Source organism: Chiloscyllium plagiosum, chromosome 30 (genome assembly GCF_004010195.1).
Source record: "Chiloscyllium plagiosum isolate BGI_BamShark_2017 chromosome 30, ASM401019v2, whole genome shotgun sequence".
In the NCBI taxonomy this organism is placed as follows: Eukaryota; Metazoa; Chordata; class Chondrichthyes; order Orectolobiformes; family Hemiscylliidae; genus Chiloscyllium; species Chiloscyllium plagiosum.
Genome location: NC_057739.1, coordinates 11,672,178 through 11,699,305, shown reverse-complemented (window position 1 = coordinate 11,699,305; position 27,128 = coordinate 11,672,178). Strand labels below are relative to the sequence as shown.

General features: G+C 41.0%; 1 protein-coding gene across 4 annotated transcripts in view; it reads right to left on the bottom strand.

Annotated features, from left to right (window-relative positions):
- Positions 1 to 27,128, bottom strand: part of brinp1 (bone morphogenetic protein/retinoic acid inducible neural-specific 1) — a 371,924-nt gene that overhangs the window by 29,899 nt on the left and 314,897 nt on the right. For all 4 annotated transcript variants that reach the window (XM_043719925.1, XM_043719928.1, XM_043719927.1 and 1 more), the window contains exon 5: positions 16,692 to 16,797. In XM_043719925.1, the coding sequence (XP_043575860.1) occupies positions 16,692 to 16,797 (106 nt within the window). The remainder of the gene's footprint in view (positions 1 to 16,691; positions 16,798 to 27,128) is intronic.

Below are 27,128 nucleotides of genomic sequence, written 5' to 3'. Positions count from 1 at the left end.
TGTAATGCGTGTTTCATTAATGCAAAGTTGCTACAATATGATTGATGAACTGGGGTCATTGTTCCTAAAGCATGAAATTTTAAACTTGATTCCTGCCCCATTAGTTTAAATGGTGCTGCTATTACACAATTTTATGAATTGTTTGGAATTGTATGAGAATGGAACCACTGCATTAGTAGAACTGACTGTACTTTAAAAATTACGATTCTCATATTTCCATGATAGATTATCACATGTTGATCCACAACACTTGAACTCTAATCTCACTACACTTTTTTTTATTGTTATATGCTTGGAGTCAAATAAAGTTTCAATTGTTGCACTAGGATCATGTTGGCAGAAAGAGAGTTTGGAGAGAGCTGGTAAGAGGAATGCTTCATCTTACAAGTGTCATGTGTTGTATAACGTCATTGGGAGAGATTGTTATTTGTGATTTGAAAAAAAAAGCTTTCCAATAAGGAAATTTGAAAATCACAAGTCTAAGCGAAAAGCCCTGGTTTAGCCTCTGCATTGCCTGTTAATGTATTTTTCAACTTTAAGGGTAACATTTGCATTTAATGTTAGCAAAGGTCCCTGTAGAGTTTTCAATTGCTGGCTGACAGAACTTCCAAAAGTCGACAAGATGTCAAAGGATAAATGTAAATGTGAGGGGTTTGCCGCAAAACCCTTTATTTTAGCATGTCATCAATGCCACAGTATTATCGATGAAGAAAAAAGACACTTTTAAATGACTTGAATACATTTAGTCAGGGAGTGACATTCCTTTAATTGCCAGCAGTGATGGGCAACCCCACCATGTGACATTGAAATGACTTAGCAAGCCACTCAGTTGAATCACTGCTAGAAAGTCTCAAATAGGAATGAAATTGGACAGACTACATGCCATTGAATAAGACAACAGAAATGGCAAACATGGCCCTATCAACCTTGCTTATTAAGAGAGGGGGCCTAATGCCATATTGGGAGAGTTGTCTCCCAGTCTGGACAAGTGAATTCCTGATATAGTCATACTCACAGAATTATACCTCACATACCATGTGCCAGACAATGCCATCACTATCCCTGGGAATGCCCTGTCCTACTGGCAGGACAGATACAGCAGAGGGGGTGTCACTGGGGTATACTGTCAGGAGGGAGTTGTCAAAGGTGTCCTCAATGTTGACTTGGATCCTATGAATTCGCATGGCATCAGGTCAAACATGGGCAAGGAAACCTCCCTTTTATTACCACGCACTGTCCTCCCTTGGCTCATAAATCATCAGCAATGTTTGACACAGAGTGTACCCTGGGTGGGGGATTTAAATGTCCATCACCGAGTGGCTCGGCAGCAGCACTACTGATCGGGCTGGTTCAGGTCTGAAAGGACATAGCTGCTAGACTGGGTCTGCAGAAGGTGGTGAGGGAACCAACAAGACGGAAAAACATCATTGATCTCATCCTTACCAAGCTGCCTGCTACAGATACATCTGCCCATTGCAGTATCAGTAAGAGTGACCACCTTTGTCTTCACAAGAGTCCTTGTGGACACAAAGTCCAACCTTCACACTGAGAATCCCCTCCATCATATTGTGTGGCATAATCACCGTGCTAAAGGGAACAGACTTTGAACAGATCTAGCAACTCAAGACTGGGCATCTGCAAGGTGTTGTGGACACCAACAACAGTAGAACTTTACTCCAACCTCATGGCCCAGCATATCCCCCACTCAATCGTTACCATCAAGCCAGGAGATCAACCCTGGTTCAGTGGAGAGTTCAGGAGGGCATGCTAGGAGTAGACCAGGCATACCTATAAATAAGGGGCCAAGCTATCAAATAGGTCAACAGAAGCAGCAAGTGATAAAGAGAGTTAAGTGATTCCACAACCAATGGATTAGCCTCAGCAAATGGGGGCAAAAGGTGGTGATGAAAGAGGCTGGTGCACAAAGGAACAAAATGGTAAAATCATGAAGATGAAAATTTGAAATTGATGGCACGAGGAGAATTAAATGGCTGGGATCAGGAGCAAACTGTGTTCACTGAAATCAAGATGGATTGACCAACTGGGACTTGGGTTGGAGACAATTCAGGAAGCAAAGTTCTGGAAAGAGCTGAAGCTTCCAGATTGCGCATGATGGAAGGCCATCTAGGGATTGATTAAATAAGTCCAGCTCAGATACGGAGAGGGATGGGAGCTGTTCAAGAGGCAGAAGCAAATGCAAAATAGATTGTGAAATCAGAGGTTGGAAACCTTTATAATGTTAAAGAATCCAGGTCAAGAACTCCATTCCAGGTCAAACCATATGCGAGTTCTAAACAATCTGAAACAAGGATGAGGAAGAGAAGTGCAGTTGGCAGTCACAGAGTCAGGTTTGATGGGCGTGATACCCTTGAGTTCCCAACATCAGGTACATATTGGACATGAAAGCTGATTGCACAGAAGTGGAACAAAAGGTAGTTAGATTTAACTGTTGGTTTAAAAATTGACTCTGTCTATGCTTATTGTTGTCAAAAGGTAGCACATCAATAATAAAAGAGTCATAGAGTCATAGAGATGTACCTCTACTTTTGTCATTTACATAAATGATTTGGATGCGAGCATAAGAGGTACAGTTAGTAAGTTTACAGATGACACCAAAATTGGAGGTGTAATGGACAGCAAAGAGGGTTACCTCAGATTACACCAGGATCTTTACCAGATGGGCCAATGGGCTGAGAAGTGGCAGATGGAGTTTAATTCAGATAAATGCGAGGTGCTGCACTTTGGGATAGCAAATCTTAGAAGGTCTTATACACTTAATGGTAAGATTCTAGAGAGTGTTGCTGAACAAAGAGACCTTGGAGTGCAGGTTCATAGCTCCTTGAAAGTTGAGTCTCAGGTAGATAGGATAGTGAAGAAGGCATTTGGTATGCTTTCCTTTGTTGGTCAGGGTATTGAGTACAGAAGTTGGGAAGGGGCCAAGTGAGATCTTTTGGAGAATCTATAAGTAACAATACTGAGGTGCAGTGGCAAGCATTTCTAGGATTCACAGGACAGCTAACAACTGAATTAATCAAATAAAATGCCACCGTGTTGAACTACAAAGGAAAGCTATGGAAAACTTTTAGAATGACTGACATGTCTGGGGAGAAGTGAGAATGCACAGATATTGAGAATATCCTGTTGACAACACTTTGAGTTTCTGTGGTGCAGGTATCTCACTCGAGGGTTACAAATGGTGACAAGTAATCCATTGCACTCCTTACTTGAAAATAATGAAGAACATATGAGAAAGCAGAAGATGAGCTACTCAGTACAGAATTCCAATCCTCCACACTTTACTTGTGCTGAAGGTTAGCACTGGTGCTGTCACTGAAACTCTTTGGATATGGAAAGGATTTGTTTTGATGGTGGTCATGATAAAACAAAGGCAGGTGCTCAAAAGTCCCTACTTCCATTTGTGTACCACTCTTTGCATCCAGAAATATATCAGTGTGTTTATGAGATTAGAGTAAAAAGATAGACATGATGCTGAAATGGAAAGGAGCTAAAAGTGAGCAACTAACAGCATATTTGAAAAACAGACATTATTGGAGACTTTGAAATGTACAGAAAAATTGATGGAATTGCGCAGTGTATCAACGAATAGGGCTGGAATGATTTAAATATCTGGCATTGGTCAAGAATAAGGCAGAATGAAACTAGCACATAGAAGGTTTGTAAATCAAAAAACCTTAAATTAATTTACATTCACATAACCAGTCCTTGAGCATACTGATACCTAGGTAATAATTGTGAATGAAGACAGGAGCGATGGGATTTTATTGCAATTCTTCATCACCCAGAATCATGTCAAGCTGGGTTTAGTTCCATGATGGAGGAAGAACGTTGAGAATCAAGCTCTAATGAAAACTAAGAACTCAGCAAGAGGAATCTGAATCTGCACTTTACATGGGGTGGGAGTTGGGGGTAGCAATGAACTGTTGCTGGGATAAAAATTGATCATGAGCTTGATAGCCCTTGGCTACTTCATAACCCTACTTTTTAGATTACATTATAGTGTGGAAACAGGCCCTTCGGCCCAACAAGTCCACACCGACCCGCCGAAGCGCAACCCACCCATACCCCTACATTTACCCCTTACCTAACACTGCGGGCAATTTAGCATGGCCAATTTACCTGACCTGCACATCTTTGGACTGTGGGAGGAAACCGGAGCATCCGGAGGAAACCCACGCAGACACGGGGAGAATGTGCAAACTCCACACAGTCAGTCGAATTGAACCCGGGTTTCTGGCGCTGTGAGGCAGCAGTGCTAACCACTGTGCCACTGTGCCGTACTTCTCCCACCTATTTTATGACCATTAGGCTGTTGGCTTGCATGAGTTAGGAGTCCCACACCCATTGGTGAGGGCTATCAGTTTCTGTGAGTGGCTGGCTAATCTAATGGCAGGTAACTCTGGTCCCAGCGGTGACACCATGAGCAGTGGCCACTGATGGAATTGCAGGCGGTCCCAAACATAAGATGCTGTGGATCTGCTAAGTTCTTGCTGAGTTTGGAATGGCTGTCCTTGACAATAGGAGTAGACATGCAGGAGGCTGAGATAACACAGCAAGCCAGGCAGCATCAGGAGGTGGAGAAGTCGATGTTTCGGGTGTAACCCTTCTTCAGCCCTGAAGAAGGGTTAGACTTGAAACGTCGACTTCACCACCACCTGATGCTGCCTGGCTTGCTGTGTTCTCCCAGTGTCCTGCATGCCTACTTTGGATTCCATAGTCTGCAGTAATTTCTGTCTCTTGGTAAAAGAAGGGCACAGATTGGAGGGACTGGGATGGACAAAATAAGATGTGGGTAGGAAGAATGTTCTTGGGAACTGAGTCTCTGGCCAACAAGGTACCCCCACCCAAGGCGCCTGTTCAAGAGTTGGCTGCATGGCATTGACACTTGTTGCCATCCTCACCCACTGTTGATAAAACCTCAAAACATGGAGATTGGGGTTCTTAAGTGACCATTAATATCGTCAGCACCTCAAAGGATTCAGGGTTGGTTCATTACCTGATAACCTAATGATTAAATATCTGTAGATAGGCAACAGGCAGGTGCTGCCAGAACTTTATGCTCCCCTCTCACCTGCCTTCCTGCCTTGGGATGGGCTGGGTCTATTAATCATTTTCTTTTCTTTAATCTGACTGCTCATGCATTGTTTCACATGGCCACTCATAGTAATGGTGAGATTTTTGTACCAGCTGTCCATCACTAAATTTCTGCAACATTCTGCTTCCTTTTTTTTCTGTGCAATCAATCATAAAATAAATCAAAGTAAATATTCTGGTAGACCATCCTCCCTCTCAAATATCTGTGCACTGACCATGTCATGGTAATTGAGAATTAATGCCAAGTCTTGTGTAGATTTCAAACCAGGCAGATTGACAGTGACAGGTGAAGGCACTGCATTGAAAAATGAACCAATTGCATAGTGATTAGGACTATTGCCTCACTATACCAGGGAGCTGGGTTCAATTCCTGCCTTGGGTGACTGACTCTGTGGAGTTTACACATTCTCCCCATGTTTGTGTGGATTTCCTTCGAGTGCTCTAGTTTCCTTCCCCAGTCCAAAGATGTGCAGGTTAGGTGGATTGGCCATGCTAAATTGTGCCATTGTTTCCAAGGTTGTGCAGAATAGATGGGTTAGCCATGGGGATATGGTAGGGTGCTTGTTGGTGCAGACCTGTTAAGCCGAATGGCCTCCTTCTGCACAGTCGGGATTCTATGAAAATAGCTATTGCCTATTTTCTTGAAGGAGAAAGAAAGGACTGCAGACGCTGAAGAATCAGAGTCAAAAAGGGTGGCACTGGAAAAGCACAGCTGGTCAGGCAGCATCCGTGCAGCAGGAAAGTCAGCATTTCGGACATAAACCCTTCATCAGGAATATGATGGTGGTGGCGTGTGGGGGTGTGCAGAAGGGGACTGAGATAAATAGGAGAGTGAGGGTGAGGGTGGGAGTGGGGTAAAGATACCTGGGAAGGCGATATGTAGATTGAGGTGGGGGGTTGATAGTGATAGGTTGGGGGGGAGGGTGGGGCAGAGAAGTGGGAAGGAGGATGGACAGGTCAAGACTGTGGTGTTGAATTGGAAGGTTGGTCTATTTTCTTGAGTTGAAACAGACACAGTTTATACACACTTTTTGTCTGAAAAGAACTGAGGCCTGTGTATTAACATATGTAGCTTCCATACACAATGGAGACCCTACTGACAATCCAACATTAGTTGGCTGGAAAAAGAAAATCTTCACACACTCAGGACTATCCAGCAAATACTGTCCAATTGCAGAATCATGCCTTAGGTTAGAGATTGTGAGTTTTGAAAGCATGAGTTAGTAGGGTATGGTCAATACCTTGTTTGTTGTGAACAACCAAAGCAATTTGCTGTTTGATACAATTTGCCAGTCTTTAAACCATATGGCTTATATACCTAGCATCACACCGGTACAGTCACTCATCGACAGCATTACGCTTTTGCATCTGCTGCGCTTTTCCAGCAACACATTTCCATCTCACACCGGTACAGTCACTCATCGACAGCATTACGCTTTTGCATAATTAGCAGGATATCATTTGAGCGCAAGACAGAGAGTTTTGATGAACTTGTTCCTTTTTACCAATGTAAAATTTACTTACCTTTTTTGATAGGACAGCATTGTTGCTCATTCACCAACCCTAAATCATGAGTTCGTCTAGAAAAACGTACTTGCCAAAATAGCGACACATGAGGATATACATCTCCTTTTTAATCATCCTGTAATCCTGATGAATGGTCACTCTCTTCCAAACATCTAATATTTTTTCTACCGCTGTCCCAAAGGACTCCTCCACCTTCTATTTGTGACCAATATCTCCTGTTGTTCCTGATGCTCAGTAATAGTGAAATGGAATGTCAAGCTAAAAATACTTCCTGCATGTGTATTTGATGTGAACATTCAAGCCAATCTGGAACTGCCACATTCAGTAAGATTTCCACAATACAAATCACTGGTGTCTTTGACCACTATTCTTTTAAATTTGATCTATTCAGCTTTTATATGCGTTTTTACTGACATAGAAGTCTAAAAATCTATACAGCGCCCAATTACTAACAGAGCAACCATGAGGGCCTGCTTTGATCATAAACTCGAAATAAACCTTTAATGTCCTGTTCATTGTTTGTGTCTTGTGTGTAGAACAAATCTACATGATATTGACATTCTTCTTTGCTGCTTTTCCATAGATATGTTTATACACTAGAAGCATTCAAGTTACTTGAATCAGTATTCCAGAGTTATCATCACCAGTTAACATTCCTCTCTCTTACTCTTCCCTCATGCATTTTATACAACCACTTACCTGCAATTAGATGCTGACTGTCTATGGAATCAGTTACACTGCAATCATATGCCATATTTACTACTCCCAATGTTGGTGTCTACCACCAAACCATTTTAGATTAGATTATATTCCCTACAGTGTGGAAACAGACCTTTTGGCCCAACCAGTCCACACCGACCCTCCGAAAAGTAACCCACCCAGACCCATTTCCCTCTGACTAATGCACCTAACACCATGGGCAATTTAGCATGCCAAATCACCTGACCTGCACATCTTTGGATTGTGGGAGGAAACCCACATAGACCTGGAGAGAATGTGCAAACTCCACACAGCCACCCAAGGCTGGAATTGAACCTAGGACCCTGGTGCTGTGAGGCAGCAGTGCTAACCACTGAGCCACCATACAACTTGGAGAATTGCTGAAGCAATTGAAATTACAGACAGCTTTAGATTGTAGATTTTAGATTTTATTATCATATCTACTCAAGTACAGAAGTACAGGAGTACAGTGAAAAGTGTATAATGTTGCCAGAAATGGCACCATTTTAGGTATAAAAAAAGTTTAGCTACAAGAGAAACAAAGTTAAAAGGTTAAGCATTACTTCGTAACATTGTAGAAAAATAAAGAATCAGGTAATAGTTTACATGAAAGTGTTCTGTAGTTTAATCTAGGAAAATAAAGGAATAAAGTAAAAGTGCAACAGTCTTTCATAAGTTCTTTGCTGATGTCACTCAGCTGTCTGTTCTCAATGCCGCAGATACCATCGCTGCCATTGAAACTGATGCCTCTGCGATCTCTCCCGGTGCCTCGGGAACATGCTGGGGCCAGATCCACTTGCACGCCAGGCCAAAAAAACCGCCATGAGGAGCCGAAAGACCAGGCTGAGAGCCATCAAGAGACCAGTCGACACAGCCGTTGACAGCCAACTTTCTGGCTTTGCTTACGTGTCAGAGAAAGTAAAGATCACTTTGTAAAGAATTTGCAGCAACTGAAGATTCAATGTTACCTGGTTTGTGAGCAATTGGTCAGCCGAGCAACTTACCTATTCCTTCCTCACATCGTACTGAAGCAGTGCGACTTTTTCCAATAGCTTTATTATAGTCAATGCTGAAGCAACTAAACCTCATTTCATCATTTTAATTGAAATATCCATCACGAGGAGAGAGCCTCTCAGCTAATTGAATGCAGGCACTGTGTTATTAAGTCCTTTTTTGCCATTGCCCCAACATTAACAAATTAGATGGTGACCTTTTAAATAACCTTTCATCAATTCTGCAGTCACAGCACAATTACCAGGATAGAAGTGAGAATGAACGAGTTCAAAGAATAATAACTATCATCTATTTTTGGATCAGCATTGGATGATAGAGTGTGAAATTTCATCCTTTCCCCATTCCTATGCACGATTCTAATTAGACAAGAAACCTGGCTGGATTCTTTCGTCTGTGCTATATTTCCGCATTTTTCTTAGAAGGATCTGAACAAGATTGAAAATTATGATGCAGTCTGTTGTGTTGCAATTACCATGGTAAAATTACTGAACTGGGTTCCTTAAAATTCACCAATTGAAGCTTTTCATCTCACAGCATTTGCCGTGGACATTGGAGAAAGCTTGGCTCAACTAAATAACAACTGATTTGTGATTTTTAGCTCATTTCATTTAAGAGATCTTGGACTTTGAGTTAGTGCTGATTCTTGAAGCATGAGGCATATTCCAGGCAAGATCAGAAATTAGTAAGGCCAAGTTTTTTTTCCAACTGAAGGGTATGGCTTGAGTTGGGAAATTTGGATTTGGTTTGAGGGATCCTGGTAGACCTAATCTTTGCTCCAAGGGAGTGGAGACAAAAGCAAGTCAGGTAGCTAACTCTGAAAGTGATTCAAAGGCAGTCAGGGAAGTGGTCAATTGCAGAGATGGACTGGTTATTGGACTCATTTTGATTACCTGGGATGCCTTCCCTGTTATTTTAGAGGCCTTTAGACTCTAACCCTCATTCTCCAACACCTCTAGTCACCCCAATTGCCCTTGCATACACCACCCATGCCCCTCCTGTCCCTGTGGCCCCTCCACTTCAATTAACACCATACACCCACCACCCATGCACCTCATGCCCAGATGGCTCTGGAATGGAAACTCATTGCCCCCACCTATGACTCATGTCCCCTTTTACCAAATTATGTAACTCCTCACACCACCATTCACCTAATATCCACCAAACACAGATGTGGAGATGAAAACAGAAGTTCTAATAATGTAAGACAGCTCTCACTCACAGACATTTGATAGGGAAACTATATTTTTTTTAATGAAGTTGGAGGCGTGGACTGTACCATTAAGAGAGAGTGAATGCTGTTCTGAACTGAGAGCTCACAAGCACCTGTGTATATGACTAGCTAACAGTCTCAGAGTGTACTGGAAAATTGAAAATATGTAACATTCAGCTGTGAAATGGATACTTGAGTTTTGGTTGCTGTTTTGACAACTTTTTTAATTTAACTAATCAGTTTAAGTTATGCCCAAGGATACTAAAACCCAATCAAGTTTGAATTTATTGTTTTGTCAATGAGACAATCTGATGTTGTGGATATAATAATTCAGACATTTTGAAAATTGGAGAAAGAGCAACTGCCATCCAGGGAGACCCAAGAAATTAGGAAACACTCTCTATCAAAGGTACCTTTTCATATGAAACATACTCGCAATAAAAAGAAAGAAGACAACACACAGAGATTTTCAGCCAGATGAGGACAGACACTGAAGGCAACAGCTGCTTTATGGTTTTGAAATTAAGTTGATATAATTTTAATAAGTGTCTTATTGGAGCAGCATATTGTTCAAGAGTTGGTGGCAGGTAATAAACAGTTAAGAGAAATGGGGGCTTAGAGTTATGAATAGTTAATGTTCACTTTTAGAGTTAAAAAATAAATTGATCTTATTTTCTTTAAATAGTGGAATTTGGAAGTTCTCTGTCACTCATATTTTAACTGATTATGAGATGAAGTGAGCTTTTCTGGGTGTTTGGTTAAATTAATAGAATAGTTCACATCTGTTCATGAAATTTATTCAAAATCCTTAAATCTCAAGTGTTCAATTTTTAATATAAAGAAGTTATATTTAGTCCATCCGTAGAACACATCTAATCCTTTAATAATGTCTTTAAAGTGTCACCCAAATGCGAACTCAGATCCTGCCTTAAAAAATGCCTTTGGAAGAAAGCATTATTTTATTTGCAAGGGATTTTTTAAAAACATTTTTGCTCTTGAAACTCAGCCAAACATTCATATTGATCTCAGTTTTAATTGCAGATTTTGTGAAATGTCGCACATGCCACCACTGATTGTGTGATCATGATATTCTGAAATCTGCAGCAGATGCCCTGTTAAGTAAAATAATCCTGCTGAGTTTTTTAAAAAGAAAATACTCTCACTAAATGCTCAACCTTATTTTCCACACGAGTTTAAAGAATGACACTTAAGCAGATCATAACCATCCTTCACAAGTATTTATGAACACTTGATGAAGTGACCTTTGCCCAAAACATCGATTCGTCTGTTCCTCGAATGCTGCCTGACCGTTGTACTTTTCCAGCACCACAGTTTTTGATTTATGAATATCCTGTCAATTCTTGACTCTTGCACTATGGGTTAAGCTATGACGTGGAGGTGCTGGTGTTGGATTGAGATGGACAAAGTTAAAAATCCCACAACACCAGGTTATAGTCCAACAGGTTTATTTAGAAGTACTCAGTGCACCAAAAGCAAGTTCTTCCAAATAAACCTGTTGGACTATAACCTGGTGTTATGCGATTTTTAACTGTGGGTTAGGATTATTGATATGGAGTCTGTTTAAACTCAGCACAAACTTCAAATTACCTGCTGAGTTTGGGTTTCCTGCTTGTGCCATTAACACCCCATTCTCTTTCCTTGACAGCAAAAGATACTATTTTGTTTATAATAGGAGTGATACTTCTCATCACCATTTATAAAGTTCTACAGTGCCTTCCCCACTCTGTGAAATTATGGCCCTATTTTGCAAGGTGTTTAACTAATTCCAACTACGACTATACACCTGCAAGTATGTCAAAAGCTGCAAAGCATTTTGGGGTAGTTTGTGTGAAAGGTGCTTTATTAGTGCAAATCTATCTTTCTTTTTTAAGTATAAGCTTTGTCATTACGTTTATACCTGTGTGCGTAGGTGTTACATTATCTGTTTGAAAAAATGAAGAAAGTATGAAATACACTATTAATTCTAATGAGTTGATTAATACAAGTGGGGTCATTTTTAACCTTTAGCTCTGAATTGTTAAAGGAACTGAGAAAGCAAACTCAGAAAGGTCTAGTTTCCAGAGGCTGACTGAAAACCACTGCCATTGAGTCATGAGCAAAAACAAATTTGTGAAAACAGAGCGTGATTGTAACTTTTAAAAAAAAAGAAAAAATGCCATCACTATTGCCTATGTTACATTTTTCAGATTAGATTACTTACAGTGCGGAAACAGGCCCTTTGGCCCAACAAGTCCACACCAACCCTCTGAAGCTCAACCCAGCTAGACCCATTCACCTAACACTAGGGGCAATTTAGCATGGCCAATTCACCTAACCTGCACATTTCTTGGACTGTGAGAGGAAACTGGAGCAGACACAGGGAGAATGTGCAAACTCCACACAGTCAGTCACCTGAGGCAGGAATTGAACCCATGTCTCTGGGGTTGTGAAGCAGCAGTGCTAACCACTGTGCCACCGTACCGCCCATCTGTCTGTGTGTGTTCTTTCAGACAATATAATACATGATTATGCAGAACAGCTGTAGTGAGTGGGTGTATGGCACAACACATAGCCACACTGTATTAATGCATCAAAAATAGATTAATTCATGGGATTCATTGAGTTGAACAGTCACACATTAATTTTTATTTATTACCATCCTGAATGAAATGAATTAAAAAGGATGGTCCTTCCAATTCACCAGGGAACGTAAGGATACAATGCCACTCCATACTTACTAATCCTGGCAACAAGAAGGTTTACTTGCAGAACATAATAAGCTTGAGTAAAGGGGTGGGAGACTCAAGGTATTCTGTACCTGGTGTACACATACAAATTGATCAATTTTAAAAGTACAAAGACACCTTGGTCTCCAATTACCTGAAATATCTCCAATGGGAAAGTGTGCCAATGTGATTTGACTAAAAGCAATATGGATCACAATTGGCCAGGGGACCAACCTAGAGTTGCCCCACTCACATGAAGGCATTTTACTGACTTCATCATGTTTGTTCAATGTTCTATTAAATTTCAGATTAGTTTTCATTTATCACCAATGGAAACTGCAGGTTAAACTTTTAGTGAAATGCAATGCCCATAAACACACCTTAACATTCAAGTATTTGCGATTTCATAAACATTAATGTTCAATCCACTCTGACTGATGGCACCCTTTAAAAACAGAAGGTACAGAACTCTTTTCCTGAGATTGAGGTGGAGGTGGTCTGCTGGTGGTGCTGAAAACCCTGAGGTGTTCAAATCAGTCAATCAGGGCAGCACGGAGGCTCAGTGGTTAGCACAGTGCCAGAGACTCTGGTTCAATTTCACCTTCAGGCAACTGTCCAAAAGTATACAGGTTGGGTGGATTGGCCACGCTAAATTGCCCATCGCGTTCAGGGATGTATAGGTTTGGTGCATTAGCCATGGGGAATGCAAAATTACGGGGAAAGGCTAGAGGGATGGGTCTGGATGGGATGATCTTCGGAGGGTCAGTGTGGACTTGCTGGGTTAAATGGCCTTTTTCCACACTGTAGGGATTTTACGTAATCCACTCTGTGTAAATAGGGAACAGCTATTTCTACTGGCCACTGAATTTTCGAAATGGAAGGTCTGACTTCAGCTACATTGTATTACGAATGCTGGTAATTAGTCAAAAACCTTAAAAACACAATAACATATCATTATCAATTAAATCAGTAACTGTTGGACAGAGAATAAGGATCAGCACTGAAAGAACTGAGGGAAAGGTGAGGAGAATATTTAACTACAATTGTCAGGGATTGGATGGCTAATCCATAATACAGGAGCAAACAAAATCTATAAGACTTTTAAAAAATAGAAGTAGGCAGCTATTTATATATAAAATATTGATGGATATGTGCAAAGGCCTAGGGGAATGGAATTCAGTGAATCTGCGTCTGAAGGAGCTGCTTAATGAGCTAAACAGATTCTTTGCATCTGACCCACACGTCTCTGAAATCCTGGACAATAGGTCCATTTACTGGGAACTGACAGGAATCATAGGGCAGAACTGAGGCTGTATCAGGGCAGGTCCTGCTCCAATTGATGTGATTAGTTTGAATTTGTTTCGAAGATTTCTCTACTCCAATTGGGTGGTTTACACAACCGTGGCAAACTGACCCAGGGCTGAACTACTCCACTGAGTGGCAACATGGTGCTTTGGGAAACATTTTGCAGAGACTTTCTTCAATACTGTCCAAATGGGTTGCCACAGAAAAGACTTGTTCCTCTTTTGTTACACATACATGAACAATTGGAAGCTGTTCTCAGCAGCAGCATTGTGGTTTGAGAAGTGAGTGAAGAAAGTTAACGGCTCATTTCTGCCTCCTTCTCTGGTTCACTTTCAGATCTGTTTCTGTGGCCTGCTCTTACTCACTAAACCCTGCAGGATGCAATACACGGAGGCTGTTTTCTGATGGTGTAATGTGCACAGCTACAACTAGAGTGCCTTCCTGCATTGCCATAAACTTGGGAGAAGGTTGAACTCTACAAGTGTGCACTGGCCTTGTGACTCACTCAGAAGTGAGATCAGGAGTACATGAATAGGAATGATCAGGTGGTCAATTGATACGTGCAGAAAGTGAGTAATTTTTCAAACACCACTGTAACTACAGCTCACAGGCATTATACTCTACACCTTGAATGGAGCTGTGGAGCAGACTGATCTCTCTGTTTTGGAGAAGACTGTAACTCAGTGATTAACTTCCACGTATTTTGTTTGCAGCCCCTTCTAACTTAAAAAAAGCTGTCTTCAGTTCAGTTAAGTCAGCATCAGCAATTCAAAAAGAACAGTTAAAAATAATATCTTAAAAATTAAAATCTTTTAAAAGGGTGAAAGTCCTTTTCAACATGCAAGATCTGTTTTCAGGTGGGACAGTAAATAGCATGGAAAAGACAAGTCCAGGCTACACAATATTTAACACATAGCAATGTAACACAGTTCAAACTAATACAAGGTTCCCGTGTACTTCATACATGGAGAGTCAGCAAGCTAATGTTTTGAGATGACGAGTCATCTAGACTCGAAACATTAGCTTGCTCTCTCTCTATGGATGCTGCCTGACCTGCTGTGATCTCCAGCATGTTTTGTTTTCAGTACAGATTCCAGCACCTGGAGCAATTTGCTCCTTCTCATGTACTGCAATGAGCTGACAGGTAGAACAGTGGAAACATACCCAATTCCTCCGCTGTATCTGCGGACCAATTCCACCACAGAACACATCAGATGGCCTCCTTCTTTAAAGACCGCAATTTCCCTTCCCACGTGGATGAAGATGCCCTCCAATGCATCTCATCCACGTCCCTCACCTCCGCCCTCAAACCTGCACCCCTCCAATCGAAACAAGGTCAGAACCCTCCTGATCCTCACCTTCCACCCTATCAACCTTCACACAAACAGTATCATCCGCCAACATTTCTGCACCTCCAAACAGACCCCACCACCAGGGATATATTTCCCTCCCCACTCCTTTCCGTAAAGACCGTTCCTTCTGTGACTACCTGGTGAGGAGGTCCACAACCCCCAACAAACCATTCTTCCCTCCTGGCACCTTCCCCTGCCACCGCAGGAATTGCAAAACCTGCGCACACACCTCCTCACTCACCTCCATCCAAGGTCCCAAAGGAGCCTTCCACATCCATCAAAGTTTCACCTGCACATCCACCAATGTCATTTATTGTATCCGTTGCTCCCAATGTGATCTCCTTTACATTGGGGAGACTGGATGCCTTCTCGCATCCACCCTCCTCTCTGACCTATCACCTTCATCCCCACCTCCATCCACCTATTGTACTCTTGGCTGCCTTCTCCCCAGACCCACCCCCATCCCATTTATCTTTCCACCCCAGAGGCTCCCTGCCTTCATTCCTGATGAAGGGCTTTTGCCCAAAACATCGATGCCCGGATGCTGCTTGACCTGCTGTGCTTTTCCAGCACCACTCTAATCTAGATTCTGATCTCCAGCATCTGCAGTCCTCACTTTTACCCAGTGGAAACATAAACCTGGCATAATTTATACATTTCATATCATCATTGAGAGTGTTGCATTTTTTCTTGATAAGAGCGCAAGGCCAATTAGCCTTCTTTATTCACATCTATCCTTGTGACTTGGATATAATGAGCCTAGAATTTCTTCAAATCTTATGCTAAACAGTGGCATAATTATGGTGTTAAAAACAATCACAGAGCAAAGGTTTGAGAAAACCTGGCTGTGTTGGACAAGTTTTAAGCTTCACGCCCAACTTCCATTGTCATTGGTGCTTATTCACAAACTCTCACTTAAAGTGTCCTGTCACTCATTAACACAACCCTGACCACCACTATTTCATTCCCCTGCAAAAGATTGGAGTGCCACCTGCCCTAATGCTAATAGAGGCAGACAAGTGGGGGTACCACAAAAGAGTCACAACATCAGGAGCACGAACAAGTGAAAGCCTAATAGGTTAGCGAATGTAATCTCAGTACCAGAAATGGAGAGCACCGTCCAACATTCCTGTGCATACATCCCTCACTACAGCCACTGCACCAAATATTAACAGTAGGATTTCCACTCCCTGGATCGTTAAGCCTGAGGAAGGCCCATTGCTGGCCACTTAAATGACAGATTGATAATTCAATAACAGGCCTTCCCCAAAGAAGAGGATTTCAGAGGTTCTTGAGTCAGGGAGCAACACGCTCCCCACCACATCACTAAAATTAAATTCCACCTTTTGTGCGAGTAAGGGGCTTTCCTCATTACAAGACAGTTTATTCTGATTTTCTCTCATTAAAGCTGTTCTTTTTGTTATTTCTTTGCTGCATGTTAATAAGATTGGGAGAAAGTTTTGGCACGAGTCAGCAAGATCAGCTGAATGTGGGTATTGTGTCAACGTAAATGTTGACATAACTTATCGAATTTTAGCAAATTCCAGATTAGTGTTCTGCACTCAACAGTTCATTATAGTACTGTAGTCACTTCACTGAACAAAGTATACTGTTTTATGGAAGCTCGTGTGTCAAATAAATTCTTTGCATAAACATTGAAATGTGTTTGAAATTCGCATTTCCTCCCTGCCCATCCCAGAACCCCTCGTCTTCCTGAAAACTTACCTTGCAAATGCAATCTGCTCTCAGGACTCTGCAGTAGAACAGAACTCACTGAATCAAGGTTCTCGTAACTGCTACACCCCAGAGGTCCAGTTCGTGTTTCTGTTACCTGCAACACCAAAGTATTTTACATTTACAATATGGAATCAACACAATCTCAATTTCTCATGTCAAAACTGAATTAAATTTATTCACGGATGTGCGCCAAAGGGATAATGACTGCCCCCTCTGGTTGAAATTGGAGGTTTCCACATGATCTGCAACCTCCCCCCACATCACTCTTATTAGCAGCTTCCATGATTGTTGCACGCCCTTGTTTAAAGAATACAGTTGGTCATTTAATGTCTATAAGACAAGCATAACGCTTATAACATTAGAATGCTTTCAAATGGAACTGGATACTTAAGTGTCATCATAAAATCATTGAAGATCAATTACCTCAAACTTTAATAAAGATTTTTTCTTCTTTATGCATTCATGGGATGAGGTTATCGCTTGCTCGGCAGCATTTATTGCCCATCCCTAATTGCCCAGAGGGCAGTTAAGAGTTAACCACATTGCTGTGTGTCTGAAGTCACACCTGAGCCAGACCAGGTAAGGATGGTGGCTTCATTACCTGAGGGACATTAGTGAACCAGATAGGTTTTTCCTGACAATCAACAATGGACTGATAGGTTCTCTCTCCCTCTCTCCTATTTTACTCTGCTTTAAATATTACCATTTTATTTTACATCTTTACATCATTTATTTTGACTTATTTTGTCACTGGAATAAAACTTATATAATTTTTATAAAGCTCCCTTCAATCTTTCAGCATCAGAGATCAAATTATTTATAATTTGCTCACATACAAATGAAGTCTCAAAAAATTAAAATAGTTAATTTCAATTGTTGAGGCTTTTATTAACCTTTGGAGAAAACAAAATAATCTAAAGACTCTACACCAGATCCTGACAGGGCTCAACTTGTCCAGCTACAATTATCCAAATTGTTCCAATAACAACAAAGGATACTTTTCATTACATTGGCTTAAGCCCCAATCATACAGCGATGAAGTGCCTTAAGCTATGCCTGTCAATAATGGCCCAGGTAACAACTGTTGAATGCTATGATGGTTTATTTCAATGGCAGATTGACCAATGCACCCAGAACCCTCCTTGTTCCTGATTCAGTCTTCTTCAGCACTGTGCATGTGGGATTGCTGTAATATAAACATGGATAACTATGTTTGGAATAGGTTATGGAAAACTAATTAAATAATTTTTGCATGACTGAGATAATACTGTCTAATTTTCTCTCACTTTCAATGCAAGCTTCAATAATTTTGAATAAAAAGGGAGGAAAATGGGTATGATCTCATTAAGAGACAGTTCCATTTCTAACCTAACTAGCAAAGATCAATGACAGAGATTTTGCCTTTGCAGTTCAAAGCATACAGACAAGTCCAGAATCATTTTGCAATCATCTAACATTGCAGATAATCTGCACTACCTTTCTGTTTTCTGTTATACCGTGTAGCAACCTTGCTCTAATAAATGGTGTCTTATAATGAGGGTATTCTATAAGTTACCTTCATTAAATGAAGCAGCAAGAGCAATGTGGAGGCCTGGAGGCTGCTGTGTGTCAGAGATGTTAACACAAGGGCTGCACATTATAACTGAATTTGGGAATAACACCAACAGTGTGACTGTCAATGAGAACTTTCTTTTGTTAAACAGTATGTAACTGCAATATGCTTCCTGAGGCTATCTCTTCACTGCAATGAAATGGTCCACAAATGCCAAGGTTTCATTTGGATCCTGTCCTATAAACTGCCCTCAGGTTTGACGGTGATGGTTCGGTGAGTTAGTTAACTGTTGCTGCGCTTAGGTTGCAATTTACTCTGGTGTTCTCCAATGCACAATAATTTAAAGCAAATCCATACAGATTATCGTCCATTAACAAGACATTTTCATATTCAGTTGGCTCGTGAGTTGCTTTTTCCTTTATATAAAAATGGCACAATTAACGAAAAAAAAAACCCATGAAATATAAATTATGTACAATAATAATGGTGGACATTTTGAGATACTATGACATTAATGTTAATCAAATGGCATTGTTATAAGTTATAGACTTCAGAGTCTATGCATAATGGCCACCTTTTCCATTGATGTTATATAATGGGCTGCCTATCCATACTATTTCTAGGTCAAGGTGACGAGTTCCAAGAGCTATCCAAGGTACTAATATGGCAAATAACAAAGGAGCGAACAGCATAAGGATAAATTACTTCATTCCAATAAGACAGGTTCATATTATTGGGTCAGAGTTGTTACAGGCTTTATACATCTGCAAAGAAAATGCACCTCTGTAACATCACAGTTCAAGTGGCAGCTTTATGCCAACCTGATGCTCTGCGCTAAACTAAAAACTGAAAGAACTAAGGATGCTATAAATCAGAAACAGAGGTTGCTGGAAAAGCTCAGCAGGTCTGGTAGGTCTGTTCTGAGGAAGGGTCACCAGACCTGAAACATTAACTCTGATTTCTCTTCATGGATGCTACCAAACCTGTTGAGCTTTTCCAGCAACTTCTGTTTTTTTTTTGTTTTTGACGTTTTGTGCTACTGAGTTCACACAATGAAGTGAAAAGTCATTTCCTTAACAAACCTTGACCCCAGAAGAGATGAAGATTTCTTCTGGTCATGCTGAACTAGATTTGAACTCAAGTCTCAGAATCTACAGCAACCTTGAACAATTATAACCCCTGAGGGATTTGTCCAATTTATTCCTGCTCTCAGTACTATATTAGCAACAATGCAAATTTTCCTACTGGACTGGTAAATTTTGGACTGATCAATCCCACTTTCTTTTTGGGTGAGATGTTAGATCAAGGTCCAATGAAGATGATAGCATCTGGTTATTACAAAGGAGAGTGGGGGGGGGCGGGGGTTCTTCCTGTTTTTCAGGCTCGATGTGTATCCCTCAACCAACACCACTGAAGCAGATTATCTGATAATTTCCTTCAAGCTGACAGTCAAACACTTGGTGTGTTAAATTGGCTGCTGCATGATTTCTGGTACAAATGAAGATGCTTCAAAAGTAATTGGCTGTAAAGTATCTTGGAACATCCTGAAGCTTTCACTGAAATCACGATCAACTCCTCCGAGAGTCGAAAAGACAGACTCGTTTCAACTTACCCTGTGTCACAGAAACAATCAGTTGTGAAAAAGACAAATAAGGCACAGTTGGAGTGTTTAGGACTTTATTATAGGAGTTCAAATTTTATCGAAGTTAAAGTGCTCTAAAATCAGTTTTGATTGAGAAAAAAACGTTAGTTTATCAGTCTTTCTGGGTATGAATTGCTGACAAAATAAAAAGCAAAAGAACTGCAGATGGTGGAAATCAGAGAGAAATTGTTGGACAAGCTCAGCAGGTCCGGCAGCATGTGTGCAGAAAAATCAGAGTTAAATTTCAAGTCAAGTGACTCTCCTCAGATGCTACCAGACCTGCTGAGCTTTCCCAGCAATTTCTATTTTTGTCTATGAATTGTTGACTTGAGTTTAACTTAGTCTTATGAACCTATATGGAAAATAAGACTCAATTTCTGATTATTACTGTGAGTGGAAATTTAGATTAGATTAGATTCCCTACAGTGTAGAAACTTCGGCCCAATCAGTCCACACCGACCCTCCAAAGAGTAACCCACCCAGACCCATTTCCCTCAGACTGATGCACCTAACACTATGGGCAATTTAGCATGGCCAATTCACCTGACCTGCTCATCTTTGGACTGTGGGAGGAAACCCACGCAGGCACAGGGAGAACGTGCAAACTCCACACAGACAGTTGCCCAAGGCTGGAACCTGTGGCTCTGTATTATTCCAAGTCAAGATTATTGCTAACCATGTTAATTTTGTAAGACAAAAAAACATGTCTCTGCATTTTCCTTTTATTCATTTGTGGGATGTGGGTGTCACCGGCTGGACCAGCATTTTATTGCCTGTCCCAAGTTGCCCTTGAGCTGCCTTCTTGAATCGCTACAGACCACCTGTTGTGGGTTGACCAACAATGCCATTAGGGAGGGAATTCCAGGATTTTGACCCAGTGACAGTGAAGGAACTGTGATATATATCCAAGTCAGGATGGTAAATGGCTTGGAGGGGAACTTGAAGATGGTGGTGCATCACTGACAATATGCATAACATTAAAGATTTCGACTCAGTAGATAGCGGCAGAATGGGTCGATGAATCAGATGTACTATTATGTAGTTCATCCCCTTCCCCATCGCTCCTAAAAATATGAAATTATGATGAGAAATCATGAAAGGTTATTGGAGTTTCTTTTTATCCCCAGTGATGATGCAGTTTTTGGTCTCTTCTCTCAGCTGGGAACCATTCACCTGGTAACAGTTGCAAGTATCACTCAGCAACACACAGCTCCATTGAAAATCCCATGACAAAGTACAAATTATCTTTGGTCACTGTGAGATGAGATTAAAACATGACTGTCAGCGTGTGTCCCATAATGGGTGTGTTGATGGGTATTTGCACTGAGCAAGGCGATTCAGGAGACTGTCTGGAGGATGATTTAGATAATCATTAGAATCAAGAGTATCTCCAATTGAAGGATACAGTCACCATACTTCTTCCTGGGTATTGAATGTAGACAATTTGCTATACAAAATGTTATGGCCCAGGTAGACAGCATGAATCAGCTTCCCTCTTTTCAACCCACCTTGATTGATTGCAACACACATATTTATTTTAGAATACAGGTAGCACATCCCAATAAAAAAAAAATGTAGTTCACCAGAAGATGAAGGAGCCAATTACCAAGGTTTTTTTGAGGGAAATAAAGAGGAATTTCATTGCCTAATGACCACAAGTAGAAACAATAGAAATATGAAACCAAACACACATACCGACACAGGTAATCATTTTTAAAAGACTGCGTCTGGTACAGACAAGATGTGCAGGTGCCCGTGATGGACTGGGTTGGACAAGGTCAGACGTCACACAACACCAGGTTATACTCCAGCAAGTTTATTTTAAAATCACAAGCTTTCAGAGTGCTACTCTTTCATCAGGCCCACTTGATCTGATGAAGGAGCAGCGTTGTGAAAACTTGTGATTTCAAATAAACCTGTTGGACTATAACCTGGTGTTGTGTCAATTGGTTCAGACAAGGAATAGAACTGATATGCAGTTTTTAAGTCAGAGCCCTTGAAATGGTCTAACCTAAGACCATATTTGTTTAATTGTTGACTGGCATCCTCAGCAATTGCAATATTTGTAGGAATCATCAATATCTTTGCAGATATCTTTGTCTACTGCAAACCTACTTTCTTTAGTCAATATGCACATTGGGATTCCTCAAGTTCCATGGCTCTGAAGAGTATCCTCTGAATAGCATCCCTGCCAGACCCATTCGACCAACCTTATTCCTGCAATCTTGCATTGCTCATGACTAATTCACCTAACCTACACATCCCTGGGCACTACAGGCAATTTAGCATTGCCAATCCATCTAACCTGCCCATCTTTGGACTGTCAGTTAATTATCAATTAACATTACCTGATGCATTTTCCATGGCAGTGCCTCTATTAGTCTATTAGTTCACTGGTCAAACAACCAGCACTGGCCTCTCATTCAGTAGAAATGCTGCTTGTTAATGTTATATAATTACCGCTGTTGTAACAAATGAGAGTGGAGTTCAAGGACAGTGACAGACATGCTTAATTACCATAAAATGTGTGGCAAGTCCCACTTATCTCACCTCACATGATGATCAAACATGTTTCAGCAGTGAGTTACTGCGTACCAGGGCAATTACAATTTCTCCAGCACACCACTAGAACATGTAACTGTCACCTTCCAACGCTGTTCTCCGCACTTCAAAGGCTCAGATATAACTCCCCCAACTCCTTGTAGAGAGTAGCAAACCAGTCAATTGCCTGCACCAACTGTTTCACTGAGGGAGATGGCAACACTTGGACATGGTCATGCTCTGCTGCCTGTCCTTTGTCGGCAGGATTCCCAAATGCTGTTTTGAGAACCCTGAAGGCGCTATACCATCCCAGAGAGGGAAGACTTCATGTCAGCAACCAAACCTAAAGTTCCTGTAAATTTTTCAATCACGCTGCAGTATGCTAGTTGCCACCTCCCTACCCCCCAAAAGAGGAGAGTTGTTGCCAAAATGAGACATTCCTGCTGCCTGGCCTACCTCCAAGTTAATGTAATTATGACTTTAATGTCATAACCTGGCCAACTTTGATACAAGATTTATTTTTCTTTAATCACATCACAAAACGATGGAGCAATGCCCTTTCAATGAATCAATTCCTGCATCATGTCACAAGGACTCAGCTGCACTGCAGAACCATCTCTGCAGCATCAGTTTAGACTGGTGTTCCTTCTTGTGACTAAATTGGTCACAGCACTTGTGACAGGTCTTCACTTACTCCCTCGCACATTCCTAAAAAGGATTTAATTACTCCAACCTACCAAACGAAGACATACAAGCAACCTTCTTATCTTGTTCTGGCCAGTTCAAATCTAACAGCTTTGGATTTGGATGCTCCTTACCCTAATTAATTGCAGACCCAACAAACCAGTCAAATGCCCTTGATCTCAAGCTCAACATGCCAGGCTTGATGTAAAGACTTTAAGCACAAAAGACCAACCAGCAGGGTCAGCCAATGTCTCCAGCAGTCTTCAATCAACTCCACTTTTCCTTAGTCACGGGTTGCAATTCTTCTGCTCCCTTGGTCTGAGTTTATTGCCAATCATCTTGGGTAAAGGGCCTTGAGCTCTTCATAGCCAAAGTCCAAAACACATTTTGGTCTAATTATATCCATCGGGAAAATAAAATAGGTTAATGCAAGCTGTTATGTTGTATTACTAAGATTTCAAACCATACACGTTTGTTTCTTGAAGATAGTATGATGGCATCACATCATGTGACAATCTGCTATAAGGGTCTCCATTTCACTTTCAGTGGCAGAACAGGAACAAATTATTGCAGATGCTGGAATCTGCACGGAAAACAAAAATGCTGGAAATCACAGCAGGTCAGGCACCATCCTCGGAGAGAAAGCAAGCTAATGTTTCAAGTCTACATGACTCTTCATCAGGAGCTGATATGGAGGAGGCAGCATTTATAGCTATAATGGAGGGGTGGAGTGCTGGGGGAGAAAGGGTACTAATAGTGCAGATTAAGAGATCAGAATGTCAAACTGGAAATAACACAGTCCCACTGGAGTGGAGCGAGGGGAGATGGGACATGGTGACAGAGAATGCAATAAGTAAGGCTCAAGCAAGGGGAAGAAATGGGAGTGAGTTCACAAGCTGAAGGTGTTGAACTCTTGCACAGTTATGAATGATGGGAAGGGCATGGGCAAAAGCATGGGTGATAGGTTGGATGCAGTTGAGGACTCTGAGAACCACAGTTAGTGGGAAACTGTGGTTATGGAAGAAGGAAGCCATGTCAGCAGTGCTGTCTTGGGAGGTGGCATCATCCAAACAGGTCCAAACAGATCCAATCTATCACCTACTCTGCCCTTGTCCATTTCCATCACTCAACTCTTGTCATTACTATTCATCCCACCATCCTCCACATTCAAAGGATAATTCTTTGTCATTTCAGACAACTCCAGCAGAATGCCACGGTCAAACACATCTTCCCCTCACTCCCTTTGACTGCATTCCACAGGGATAATTCCTCCTGGACACCTTAAGCTATTCCTGAATGACCACCAACACCATGCCCCCTTCCCACAGCACCTTCCCATGTAACCACAGAAGGTGCAACACCTGCCCCTTCTCCTCCCTTCTCACCATCCAAAGGCCTAAACAGTTTCCAGGTGAAGCAGCAGTTCACCTGTATCTCTTCCTATCTGGTCAATTGTATTCACTGCACCCAGTGTGGCCTACTCTACATTGGAGAGACCAAATGCAGGCTGGGTGACTGCTTTGTGGATCACACCCAGATCGTGAGCAAGCAGGACCCTGACCTTCCCATAGCTGGTCATTTAAACACAGTGTCCTGCTCGCATGCCCACTGTCTCAACATGCTGCAGTGTTCCAGTGAATCACAGCACAAAATGAAAGAAATAACATCTCAGCTTCAGACAAGGCACTTTACAGCCTTCTGGACTTAATACTGAGTTCAACACCTTCAAATTGTGAACCCACTCCCATTCCTTCCCTTTCTTTTGAGCTTTACTCATGGCATTCTTTCTCACCATTTCCCCATTCCAATGGGATGATCTGTTCATTCCAAGTTGACAGTTAGACACACTATGGTTTGCCATTTTCACATTGTGATTACTTAATTTTCACTATCAGCACCCTTTCTCCCCCAGAACTCCACCACTCCCCTCAACTATTACATAAACGCTGCCCCCACCCCCAACATTTCAAGACAGTTCTGATTAAGAGATTTCTCGACTCGAAACGTTAGTTTGCTCCCTTTCCATTGATGCTGCCTAACCAGTGGAGGTTTCCAGTATTTGTTGTTTTCACTTTCAGTTGCCATACCTAATTATTGTTGTCATTGCTCTTATTGTACCTTTGCTATGTGGTCAGCAAGCACAGAAGCTAGAGTATTTGTAAGTCTGACATATAACAGCAGTGTAAACAGTTATTAATGATAGCATGAGCGATGTTATTAAACTTCAAGACATCTGTCCCATTGAAAGCTCAGTCTTTACAATGCATGTTACATGAGCTTATACATAGGGATGCTCTCAGACTATATCATACTGGCAGTGGTGCTTGATCCAACAAATCATGTTAGTTATCATTGAATTCTGCTCAGAAATTGACGATGTGAGTGCCTGCTGTAATTTCTAATGCAAGACCGTATCACTCAGGCAACGTGCCTCACACGTCATGTCGCATCACCAGAAACAGAACTGCAATAGTTTCAGATGTTGTTCAGATGTCTCAGAACTTTAAGAGTGTTCTTGATTCAGACATCAGTAATTATGAAATGTCTACAATACAAAAATAATGAAAAATATACAACATTTTCTTTCTGTTAAAACAGAACATCTTGAGCTTTAGAATTTCTCCAAAACTATCAAGGAGCAAAATTAAAGAACAAGAAAAACCCATGATCTCAAGGTACAGGCTTTCTACTGCTGCTCGATACAAGTTCTCTCTGCCTGTGGAAAATGAGATAATGACACTTAACTATTGAGGAGTCATCAGACAATCCCAAATTACCAATGGAATACCAATGGGATTTAAAATTCCAATTAAATTACTTCTCCACCTCATTCTTTATACAACTATTTCAAACTGTCCATTGTTTCAATTGGATAAGGCAGAACAAGCACACAAGATTGCATAACAATAAAAAGCAATATGATAATCTCCTTCTGTCACAAGAGTGCAACCACAATAATTATCTAATTTACGCTTTGTACATGTTATCACAGCTGTGTAATGTGCTTTTGGCAAATATTTTCTACAACAACTACTTTCATTTATATTGTGCCTTTAAAGTTGCAAAGTGCTTCATGAGATTGTTAAGTCATCAATATTTGATATGGGTGGAGAAACACAGAGGTCTTAAGAGTATTGGAGGACCTACTAAGCTCGGGAAGCATAAGGCCTTGGAGGATTTAGAAACAGGGATGAGAATTTTAAACATTAAGATGTTGCCAGACTAGGAGCCAATGTAGGTCAGTGAGCATTAAAATTGTATTCTACTTACTTAGTGGCACTGCTAATGAAAAGTCTGGAAACTGCCAAATGTAATAAATGTTACACTTATTCCACTCTTTTTATTTATGTTATCCATTTGTAAAATTCATAATTTTTAAATAATTAATAATTCACTCCTTCGTAGGCAACATCTTATTTAATTTTAATCTATATACATTTTATTCACCATCAAGAAGCTGCTACATTCATTAATATGAGCCTTTCACCTTTGCTTAATGCTATAGTGTCACCCTAGCTTCAGCTAAACAACAAATACCTATTGTGTTGTGGAGCAAAACAGTGTTGCTACAAAGAGAGTAGATGTGGAAAGGTTGACATGAAAGGTTGACACATTTCATAAAATCACAGTACAGATGGATGATAATGTTCAAAATGATAGTCTCTTTAAAAATGAACCAGATATACTCCAGAGATAATAGGTTATAGCTGATGTTCATGCAAGCACATTTCATACAGTGATAGTAAGGATCTCTTGTGGTGCATGGGTAGTGTTCTCACTTAGGAGGCCCAGATTCAAGACTCACCTGCTCCAAAGATATGTAGTAACACTAAACAAGCTGATTAGAAAATAGCTCACAGTGTGGCAGTATAGGGGCTAGTGGTGCAGTGCAATTATCCCTACCAAGGAGGCCCAAGTTCAAGTCTCCCCTGCTCCAAAGATAATAACATTTCTGAACAGGATGACTTTTTTAAAAACAGAAATAGGTTTTCCTTGATTTGGCAAT